Source organism: Sprattus sprattus (assembly GCF_963457725.1).
Source record: "Sprattus sprattus genome assembly, chromosome: 4".
NCBI lineage: Eukaryota > Metazoa > Chordata > Actinopteri > Clupeiformes > Clupeidae > Sprattus > Sprattus sprattus.
In genome coordinates this window covers 43794334-43805537 of record NC_137923.1, presented here as the reverse complement: position 1 = coordinate 43805537, position 11204 = coordinate 43794334, and the positions used below count along the sequence as shown (strand labels likewise).

Below are 11204 nucleotides of genomic sequence, written 5' to 3'. Positions count from 1 at the left end.
ATTTCAGTAGATCAGGCATGTTGAGTCTCCATGGCAAGCATTTGTCTCCATGGTACCATTAGAATTAACCTAGAACCAACTTTCCATCTGTACTTTTAACACGATCTTTATTCTTCTGGAAGACTGTTTCATGAATCAACCATAGCGTAACTGTTTCTGTGTGTCTACAAGGTGAAAATGATAACACTGACCAATCAGATGTGCTGGGCATCTACTATTTATCAAATGCTGCTGACCGTGTTTCAAATTAGCTGTCAAAGTCCAACCTTAGAGCATTTATTTACAGTTGTAACAATCCATCATGTCTCTTGCAGATGGATTTCATTTTATTTTTGGCACCTGCCTTTGGGCAGCAGTCACAGAATGCAATCTGAAGGCCAGTTAGTGTCAATTAACTACTTGAACTACTTGTCCAATCAGGATATCAGAAAAAAACTGGAAAGGAAATAAGTCTTACACATAACTCATTAGAATGACATTATTTGCTCTTTACATTGTACTCATCCAAAAGAAAAAAACTTTGATTTCAACCCCAACCGTAGAGTAGAACAGACTCGGTAGGACTAATTTGACCTGGTTTATAGTCCCTCTGTGGTCAGGTGAGCTGGTAGACACAGTCAGTGGAGGGGTACTTGGGCAGGTTGAGCTGGTACTTCTTCTCTAGGGCAGGGGGAACAAAGCGCCCCCCTAGGAAGTGGTACCGTCCCCTGAACTGGGTGGCAGCTTGTTTTGGTGCGGTGAGGGAGATGAGCATGTCAGGCTGGATTCCGTCTGGGCTGCCCTTCTCCACGTCCCAACCTTTGCAACACGGAGAATTGGAGAGACAGTTGGATTCATGTACAATGACAAACGTGCAACTTAATTAAATCATGTTTTGATCATTACTTGATTAATTTATATACATATATTTGAAGGGCTACTTTTGACCACTAAATGGCCACAACTGCTCTTACAATATGTATATCTTATTTGGATTTTCCTATATTTCACATAAATGCTTTCTTACCTGAGGGGATGTCAACACTGGCAATGGGCACAGTGGTCTTCTTCAGTGTGGACAAAATGGCACCAAATGGCTCACGTACGGCACCCTGGAAGCTGAAGCCAAAGATGGCATCCACCACAAGGTTGTAGGCCTCATCGATCACCTTAGCCTAGGGGGATGGAAGGGATATAGTCAGGCTGAGCCACTTATCACGCGGCTACAAAACTGACAAATCAGTTCAAATCAGACCTACAACTATGGGCATAGATTTGAGTAAGGAGGTTGACGGTACACTAACTGAAAAGAGTCAGCCAATGATACTATGGAAAAATGGTATGGTGGTGAATAAACCAATTCATTCATGTATCACAAACATTCACAGAGGCCCAGCTAACCAATTATTGTGTGCTATGACTTAATGGAGTTATACCTCAGGCATCTCAGATAAGAAGGAAATTCCCATCTTCTCACACTGGATGGTCAAGTTGTTGAAAAGGGGTTTGTTCGGCCTCTTTGGGTACAGTATAGTAGGTTCATAGCCCTGTGGGATACACATACATTTCACACATTCACTCTTACAAGAACAGTGACTTAATGATCCTAACAAGCCACCTTTTAAAACAAAACACTCATATTACTGAAAACGTATATTATTATATAACTGAAATATATGAATCATCTTGATTCATTCCATGTCACAAAAGGCTTTATTAGGTTTCCTCAGCTAATACCCAGTAATGACTCATTGCTCGTCTTCTAAGGGTCAATCAAGCCAAACGCTACTCACAAATAGTTGAAGGTGTCGTGCACAGACCAGGCCATCCCCACCATTGTTTCCAGGGCCACAGATAATCAGAACAGTGGGGTTTGTCTTCACCATAGACTCAGCAGGATAGGCCTGAGGAAGGGAAACGAATATCTGTCCATTTTATTTATTATTTCATATGAACTAGCTTTATGTGCTATATTAAAGGTTAATGTGCAGTTTTGCTATATAAAAAAATGCAAGTAAAATATAAAATGCAAACTAAAATATCAACTACTTTGCAGTCATAAAGTAGAACAATCTGCTGAACTTTACAGTCTTTTACAAATGACACCAGAGGAGCTTGGCAATCAAGGCAGTTGAAGGATGAGGCCATAGCCATTTGGAATACAAGACACCACTACAAGCATGTAGACACACAGAATAAAAAAGGGGGTTGTAGGTTTGCTGGTTTGTGTCTTCCCTGAGCTGAAGTGTGTGTCCCACCTTGGCGACAGCCGTGGCACAGCTGAGTCCGGCCAGCTCCATGAGCTGGTCCACACTGAAGCTGTAGTCTGAGAAGAGCTCCTCGTCAATGCCCTGAGCTTCTTTCTGTCTGTGAACGAACAACAGAAGGCATTCTCATCTAGACCAGATCCATGGCCCACTGGCCTATTTTGAGATTGTTTGGTAATTGTACAGGGACTTTTGCGTTGAATGCCACATGTGATTTGACTTTGTTACCACTTATCCTTACTGCATAAAGTCAGTGACAAGTAAATACAGTTAGGTTTAATAAACGTTTAGAATTCTTCAGAACTGTAAACTGTAAATCCTGTTAACTTTTCCAGCTATTGTCAACCCCCACACGACACAATACACCCTTCTGTAGTGGGTTATGGATAGTGGGCACAATACATTATAATAAGAGCCACTTGCTGCTGAGAACAGAGAAGGGCTTCATGCACTCGTTGTGTTGGGCATTGAAAAAGGCCCATAACAGGATATGTTCCCACTGCAAAACCCCACCACAAGAAAAACCAGGCAGTTTGTTTGTGATGATTCCTACCCGAGATACTTCACTGGATGTGCCATGCTGTGCAGTGCTCTACAGGGCGATTCTGTGCGTGTGAGACTCTGGGAGAGGGAGCATGCCCTCTGTGATAAGACCTTGCTTCCTTCAGATGTCACAAGGAAACCAATTCCCAACAGGGTACGGAGCCCAAACATCCACTTGGTCTTCACACCTAGAAACACATCAAAGATGACTAAAATGGACAGTACACAGGTCACCATGAAAAAGTCCTCTCCAACTTTTTAATAACATTTCACGCATACAGTCCACCCCCCCCCCCCCCCCCCCCCCCCATGACTGAAATAAGACACAGTTTTATAGTGACATTAATTCTATTCGCATCAATGTAGTGCAAGAGAGGCCCTTGGCACGCACTGTTTTGGGCAAGTAAAGACCATGATTAACGGGTAAAATAGAACAACTGTGGATGTCCATGATAATGTGGAGGAGGCCAGGTGTAGAGAAAGTAGCGCACACAAGTAATAAAAGACACATCTTGATTTATATAGCACACACCCCTTCCATTAAAAAAAGAACGCAAGACTTGTCCTTACAGTAACCACCACAAGTTGAGTGGCCTGGTGTTTAGTTACATTAATTCAGCTGCAATTACGGCAGTGTTAAATCCAGCCATGGTTGGTGTCACCTCTCAAAAGAAGCAGAAACAACTAACCTGTAAGCTGCACATTCATTTGCCCACTTATTTCCTTTTGCGAGAACTTTAAGTTAATTTCCGGGTCACACATTTCAAAATAATAGCATTATTGAAAGATGATGTAAGTATACATTTACCTCTCATGGGGACTGTTTCAAAATAGATAGCTTGTTAATATTTAGATATTCTTTTTCTTTTTCCTGGTGCCTTCATAAACTTTATAACATGTCCTTTGTCGGTTCGGGAAAAAGGTTGTCACTGTGTTAATTTACTCCAGTCCACTAGGTGGAGACGGTTTGAATGATATTGTTTTGGTCTTGACCACCGACAAAGAAGACATAGACCAATTACTTCCGCTGTTAGCAAGCCGTCTCAAACATGGCGGCGGGGCCAATTTCAGAGCGTAATCAAGGTAACTATTTTCCCAAACATATTTTTAAACGTGGGAGTTGTTCAGTGTAATGGTATGGGCTTTTATTTCAGCATATGACTACATTTTGCCATGTACGAAGCAGTGGTGAAAGCAAACAACTACATTCTAGTCGGAACTATCCACCGCACCACATAGCTAGCTGGCTAGGGAGACACGTTCATTCATTTCACACAATGCATCTTCTGTAGCTTTTAGCGGTAACTAAAGTTGTTTAACTTGAAAATCATTGGTGTGATTTTGCACTCCCTACAACCGCAAGTTTTATTACATTTATGAATGTATCTTTAATTTTAAATGTCACGAGCCCAGTACTCGTGCACACACCTGGTGGCAGGATGAAACAGTAGTTCACCAGCTAAGTTAGTTTCTATTTAAGTGGTCACTCTTGATGGCTAGGTTAGATTTGAGAGGAGGCCTGAATTGACAGTAGAACCTCTTGTGAACATCTGTAGGAATGGAAAATTGCTATCGTGACTTAAGCTGGCTAAACATTTGTTTGATTCCATCTGGAAGTTGACAATAGCTGGTTGGTTATGGTTATATTTTCAATGATCTCAAGACTGTAAACCTCTCTGAAGCATATCTGTCATTTCAAAACTCTAGAAAAGAGTTATTCTCGCACTCTAAAAAAGTAATTTCTTCATTGGTAGTCTACATGCGTAATGTGTATCAAATTGAAATGCATGTTGTGTGAACTGTGAATAATTGTATCTGGTCTCTCCATCATCACCATCTTTTAGATGCCACTGTGTATGTGGGTGGCCTGGACGAGAAGGTCTCTGAACCTCTCCTGTGGGAGCTTTTCCTGCAAGCAGGACCCGTCGTGAACACACACATGCCTAAAGACAGGGTCACAGGACAGCACCAAGGTAAATATAGCACACATAATGATCATTGCCAACACAGGAAATAATCGGGAATGTAATTCATTTTGATTTAATGTGAGATAACATTACATTGATGCATTTAGTAGAAGATCACATATGATCTAGCATTAGTGTAGCTGTTTTTCGTGGTGAATGCAGTCATAACTAGGGACCGAGCCGCTTTTTTCACCTCCGATACCGATATCTGAGGTTTAGTATCGGCCGATACCGATCTGATACCGATATAAAAAAACAGCGCAAAACTATGGTAACTGTGTGTATGTGTGTGACCACACGTGCAAGAGGGAGAAATGAGGAGTGCATAACATGAAACCTTGGTGCATTTTTTGCTCATTTGCTACTTAACATCATGTCTAGTCATCACTATCAATTCATACCATAGGCTAAAAATAATCACAAATAATGTACGTTCTAACGTGTCGCGCTAGTGTTCATATTAGTTAGCAATCATATATCCGCTAGCGTCAACTTTTACGTTACATTGTAGAGGCTCAGCATGGTGACCTGTTAATGTAGTTGCTGGTTCTAGTCTGTTAAAAGACCCACGATTACCAAAGCAGTATTCTTTATCTCCCTTTAATGTGCATTCATCAATTTCCATTACATGACGATGCATGTGGTCCTACATATGTGTGTGTCTGCAATGAGAATGGGGACTAATTAGCACTGCACTGAATTACTTTATCATGAGTTATTGCTAAACGATAACAATTTCACAACTAATATTACTCGATACATATAATTGTGGACATTACACAAGGCAACATGAATCTCATTCATAGCTCATCCAGTCGAAATCTTAACAGGATGAACCCATCTTTATTACAGCGAATCAACATCAGGACATAAATCTCCGCTTAGCATGCTAATCGCTACTAATAGCAACGGGCACTCATAATACACTACCTATCAGTGGCGGCTGGTGGTTTTTAAAGTGAGGGAGGAAGGACTGTGCGCCTGGTTGCCATTGGCCTGCTTATTCCGTTGGTGGCATAAGTATGTGAGATACAAGTTGTTTCAGGGTGTTTTTGTGGACTACAGTACTACAAAATCGCAGGCAGGGATACAATTGATTGTACTTAAAAGGCTGGTGGGCAGCATGTCTTTGGACTAGACAAGGCCAGAAGGAAAGGATGCAAAGCCAATTAGTCGAATCAGGCCTACTCTTGATTTGAAAAACTACATTCTAAATTTTGGGCCTACCATTTGGCCTATTTTCCCCCTCAATTACTAAAGCTATTGGTTATTATTTGACTAATTTTATTTTTAGCTGCAATTGTTTTAAGAAAAAAAAAAAGACCAAAAGTGATGCCATTTAAAATGCATCATGCTCTGAATCATTCACTAACATCCTTTCCACAATATTAAACAATAAGTTACAAAGGCAACAAGTAAGGGAACATTATTTCAGAACTATTAACATGGGCTGTTAGCATAACATTGTTATTGAGTGTTGGTCAATGTGTAGGCTAATTAGAATACATACGAAACACATCGCGTTCTGAAACATTGATTAACAATTTCCATTCAGAATGTCAGCTGAACGTGAACATTCAGACTAACAATAGGCGTATGAACGATTTAAAAACAAAACAGTACAGCCGATTGTTTTTTTATGGTACCAGTGAGCTATAAGTATTTCGCATACCAGTTTGCATTATACGGCAGCGGTTTTACCATTGGGTTTAGTGACTTGGATTTTTGGAACAGGTTTCCCTGTTTTTTTTTTACTAACCTTCTCTCTGTAGCTCAATGAATGAAACGGTTTGTTCAATAAAACACGAACAATATCTTCGTTTTCCATTGCACATGCTCTTTATTTGCCATCTTTCTACAACAATCTTTAAGGGTGACGTGTTATCGGTATCCTTCTGCAGAGTGGTTGAAGAGGGAAACTTCTTTCGGTATTAATGTCTAATCCCTTCCCTCCAACGCCAAATCCGTTGTTTATTGGTTAAGCGATGTTGGCGCAGACTCAGACGCTAGGGAGGTCTTTCCTCCCCTGGGCAATGTAAGTGAATGAGCCCCATGAGCCGCCAGTGTCAGAGACAGATTCCATTGATCTCAATGGGAGCCAAAGGGAGGACGTCCTCCGTGCAGTAGTTTCTTGTTACGATAGGGGGTGCTTATGTTATTTTAACTCAGGGAAACAAATTATAATATGCATAGTATTAAATACTGATATCAAACTGCATTTTTAAAGGAGTTTAATCAGTTAAATTACAAAAATACATTACTCAAAAAGTTTGGGGAGGTTCTTCCTCCGTTTCCTCAATGGAAGAGCCTCCTCTGCTACCTATATACATAACCATTTTTAATTGTCACCGATACCCGATCTAGAAATGTCTTCAATATCGGTGCATCCCTAGTCATAACTGATTGTAACTATTGCATCTGCCAATCTGTTATAAAACTGAATATCTATTTCATTTTCTCAAAGGTTATGGTTTTGTGGAGTTCCTTAGCGAAGAGGATGCAGATTACGCCATAAAGATCATGAACATGATAAAGCTTTATGGAAAGCCTATACGTGTCAATAAGGCCTCTGCCCACAACAAGAACCTGGACGTGGGTGCTAACATCTTCATCGGTAATTTGGATCCAGAAATCGACGAGAAGCTGTTGTACGACACCTTCAGCGCCTTTGGGGTCATCCTCCAGACACCCAAGATCATGCGCGACCCTGACACAGGCAACTCCAAGGGCTACGCCTTCATCAATTTCGCCAGCTTTGACGCCTCGGACGCAGCCATCGAGGCCATGAACGGCCAGTATCTCTGCAACAGGCCCATCACAGTCTCCTACGCCTTCAAGAAGGACTCCAAGGGCGAGAGGCACGGCTCAGCCGCCGAGAGGCTGCTGGCTGCGCAGAACCCGCTCTCGCAGGCCGACCGGCCGCATCAGCTGTTTGCCGATGCCCCACCCCCGCCCTCAGTTCCCACCCCAGTTATGACTACTCTCGGAGCAGGCATGCCTATGCCAGGTGAGTTCGGGCCGTTGGGTTTCGCATGTAGATACGGTCAATTGAGTTTTATCCAGAGTGCTGATAAGCCGTATTTGAGCTGTTGTTTTGAAGATGGGCAAAGTCACAACAGATGAATTTGGAGAAACGGTGACATTCCTGTCTATCTTTACACTACCAGTTGTCAAGTCCGTAAGGCATCCTTTGCACAAAGTAATTTGCAATAAATACCTTTGTTTCAGATTCATTAGACATCCTACCTGTAACATTATCAGAAATATTTTGACTAATGCTGTTCACATATATCAGTGAACCTGTATACTGAGGAAAGCCTGTGTTTCCTGTTGCTTTGCAGGTATGCCTCCGCCAGGTTCCGTCCCACCTGTTCCTCCTCCCTTCTCCATGCCCCCCGGGATGCCACCTGGCATGGGCATGCCTCACGGCGGCGGTGGCGGACAGGGAGGTCAAGGCCATCAAGGCCATCAAGGACACCAAGGACACCAAGGACACCAAGGACATCAAGGACATCAAGGACATCAAGGACACCAAGGACATCAAGGCCATTTACCATTCCCCCATGGTATGCAACCACCAAATATACATAACATGCGAGTGTTTAGGGCTGAGGGGTGTAAAATGGGTCCACTTAAGTTGAATTAGCTGTTGCTACTGTAGGTAAAATGGGTACCATTCTCATTTGGGAGTACCAGATTATGTAGGTATCTTACCCAGTGAGCAGGCGCCGGGTGAATGTGGGTGCAATTGTGTATGAATTGTGATATTGACTTCACGAGGGCCACCAAGACACACTGGTGCTGTCCTTGTAACAGCAACAATATGTTGGTAATCTCACCCGATTGGACAGGGATCAACCATTCAACACAAAGGCAGATCAATTAAGTTGATAATCCACAAATCAGTCTCATTAAATATATCAGTCTCATAAAATATATTATACTATCAATTTGGAACTCTGATTAATAATTAAATTAATAACTACAACAAAGTTACCTTATTAATAGTATGGTTGAAGGTCATTGGAGTTCTGAATAGAAGAGGTTGACAACGTCCATTCTTGTGTAACATTAAATAAACCAGCGTATATAAATCAAAGTATTTATTACACAATGATAAAGAAATAACACACAATATGTAATCTAGCTAAATGTACCTAACTAATTAATTGAAGAAGTATATGTATGTGTAAGGGAGAGGGAGTGTGTGTGTGAGCGAGCTTGTAAACTCGGTGTTGCGCTTTTAGGAGCGCGCCTGAAAGTATGTGCGTGTGTCCCTTTGTCCTGACTACCGTAGTTCCGCGTGCATGTGTATGCACGTTCGTGAACATACAAGTGTGGTATGTAAGGGACGAGCCTATGCAGCGGGAAGTTCGATTATGAGCTTAGCGTGTGTGGCTATATGATGGCCAATGTATTTGTAATCGTATGTGATTTAAGATGCCATGTTAGAATAAAGAGATGGTTAGTAATGCATGCAAGACTCGTGTGTCTGATAAGCTATCCTAACGATTTCCCTTGGATGGTGTGGCGAAGCCAACTACCAACTAACAATGAAAGTATATAACAGTTATGTTCGGTAAACAAAACAGATACAATACATGAACAATGGCATATGTAAACAGTCCTATGCTTAGCCAGGTTGTGAATAGCTAGATAGCTAACTGCCCAGTCGATGTTACCAGTCCTTTGGAAAAGTGTTGGCGCATCCGATGTTCCTGAGGCAGAGAAGAAGTCCGTAGGTGGAGAAAGTTGTCCTTACTGTGATGTCGTCGGTATTACACTGCAGTTTAGATCGGAGGATTTGATCGCTCGGAATGTTGCAGTTTCCGCGAGGTCTCTGTTGTGCTTTGTTTCTCCCGTTGCAGAGTTAACTGGCAGGTCTTATTGTTAGCTGCTTTGCTTAACTTACGTTGTCTCAGTTAGCGGGCAGTGTTTGGCTAACTAGAGATTGTCTTTGTTGAAAACAAAAGAGTAGGCCTTCACTAGGTGACGGTGGAAGGACGAAGACGCTCCTTGGCCGACGCCAGGAGATAGAGAGATGTGAGCTGGCCAACGCCAGAGTAGAGAGAGCACAAAGAGAGTGAATGTATCGTTTCAACGCAGTTTATAGGCAAAAGTACGTCACGATTTTAACACCTTGTTTGCAGCCAATGCTGTCTTGCAGAATGCAGATAAGAAAGTTTAGGTGATAAGGGAATTGTGGGTAATGAAGTCTTTGGTTGGACTACCACCGACACTACACTGCTTTTGCTGCAGTGTCAAACTATAATCTTCAAACTTAATATAACGCTAACATTTGACTTAGTGTTCAACTTATTATTTAATTTAAAACACATTCACAAAGAAGTTTGAGGCGGGTTTGAAATAAACCAAAGACACTTCATTTGAATCATTCAAGGAAGTTAAACCCATTTCTGGTCCCCAACCCTCTGTTGCAGCCATGCCCCAGATGCCCATGCCTCCCCCTGCTCCTCCGGGTATGGTGCCTCCACCACCGGGTCCTCCAGGCTCCAACCAGCACAGGGCTCCTCCGCCAGGAATGCCCCCACCACATATGGGCATGCCTCCCAGAGGGCCGTTTGGGATGGGTAAGTGCAGCAACAATGAAGGACTAACCGCTAACCTAGCTCTTGCATTGCCATACTGTAACGTGTATTGACTTCCTGTACATTTCAGTACTGAGTTTGATTTGGGGAATTATATTTGAAGAATGTTGGCAGCATTTATAGTTGGTACTGAGTGCGTTATCTCTTGTAGGACCACCAATGCCTCCAGGCATGAGAGGGCCTCCTCCGATGCCTCCTCCAGGGTATGCGGGTGGCCCTCCCCGGCCTCCTCCATTCGGCTTCCAGAGGGGTCCACCGATGCCCCCACGACCCCCTGCGCCACCACGGGGGCCCATGAGGCCAATGCCCCCTTAATCCTCAACCGTCAGGAGCATCATGTTTTTATTTTCATTCCTAGGTTTTTCCATTGTCACAGAAAGCTTGATTGTTATTTTGTATCTAATTTCTTTTCACTGTTCACTTTCTGAATGGACAGAGAATAAAGGTTTTTACTACCACTTTTAAGATCCTTTTATATTAATTGAGTTGCCTTTCATGACCAGCTCTTAAAAAAAAAAGTAACGGTAACCTATAATAACCCACAGCAGTATAATAATTCTAAGAATCTCCACAATCTTGGTGTGTAGAGTGAACCAGCTGCATGTACGACCCCATGACTGTAAATGCTATTGCAGTTGGTTCTCAAACATATACAGCGTGCTCATTTAGTGAAAGGCTAAGTTAATGCTGAGTATTTGTTGGCGTTACTGGCATCTTAAAACAACACAACCCTTCTTGGCACTCTTGTGCCCATGTTACATATCAAAGTACCTAGATGATCCATTTGTGTCTAACACAAGGACCTCAGATAAGGCCACTTTAAGATGTGTCTCCACAAC

The 11204-nt window shown here is 42.4% G+C and overlaps 2 protein-coding genes across 4 annotated transcripts; one reads left to right on the top strand and one right to left on the bottom strand.

The window, feature by feature from the left end:
- Positions 1-132: 132 nt before the first annotated feature.
- On the bottom strand, positions 133-3703 carry naxe (NAD(P)HX epimerase). Of its 3 annotated transcripts, none has more exons than XM_080836628.1 (7): positions 3598-3703; positions 2800-2977; positions 2238-2346; positions 1773-1883; positions 1416-1526; positions 1007-1154; positions 133-798 (listed from the first exon to the last, which is right to left on the bottom strand). In XM_080836628.1, the coding sequence occupies exons 1-7, from the start codon at positions 3602-3604 to the stop codon at positions 596-598; spliced, it is 867 nt and encodes a 288-aa protein (XP_080692754.1). In that variant the 5' UTR covers positions 3605-3703; the 3' UTR covers positions 133-595. The 3 variants fall into 3 exon arrangements, with proteins under 3 accessions (XP_080692754.1, XP_080692753.1, XP_080692755.1); XM_080836627.1 differs by lacking the exon at positions 3598-3703 and adding an exon at positions 3479-3514; XM_080836629.1 differs by lacking the exon at positions 3598-3703 and adding an exon at positions 3360-3451.
- A 125-nt stretch (positions 3704-3828) lies between these two features.
- On the top strand, positions 3829-10725 carry sf3b4 (splicing factor 3b, subunit 4). Its single transcript, XM_080837403.1, has 6 exons — positions 3829-3872; positions 4634-4762; positions 7221-7763; positions 8098-8322; positions 10198-10347; positions 10517-10725. The coding sequence occupies exons 1-6, from the start codon at positions 3839-3841 to the stop codon at positions 10678-10680; spliced, it is 1245 nt and encodes a 414-aa protein (XP_080693529.1). The 5' UTR covers positions 3829-3838; the 3' UTR covers positions 10681-10725.
- The last annotated feature ends 479 nt before the right edge of the window (positions 10726-11204 follow it).

Excerpts from the sequence above, each read along its gene's own strand:
- naxe (XM_080836627.1), bottom strand. Across the intron at positions 1,527-1,772 it reads CACGACACCTTCAACTATTT|GGCTATGAACCTACTATACT; the intron begins GTGAGTAGCGTT and ends TGTATCCCACAG. Across the intron at positions 1,155-1,415 it reads TCTTATCTGAGATGCCTGAG|GCTAAGGTGATCGATGAGGC; the intron begins GTATAACTCCAT and ends CCATCCCCCTAG.
- sf3b4 (XM_080837403.1), top strand. The coding sequence starts at position 3,839 with ATGGCGGCGGGGCCAATTTCAGAGCGTAATCAAG. Across the intron at positions 3,873-4,633 it reads AATTTCAGAGCGTAATCAAG|ATGCCACTGTGTATGTGGGT; the intron begins GTAACTATTTTC and ends ACCATCTTTTAG. Across the intron at positions 7,764-8,097 it reads AGCAGGCATGCCTATGCCAG|GTATGCCTCCGCCAGGTTCC; the intron begins GTGAGTTCGGGC and ends GTTGCTTTGCAG.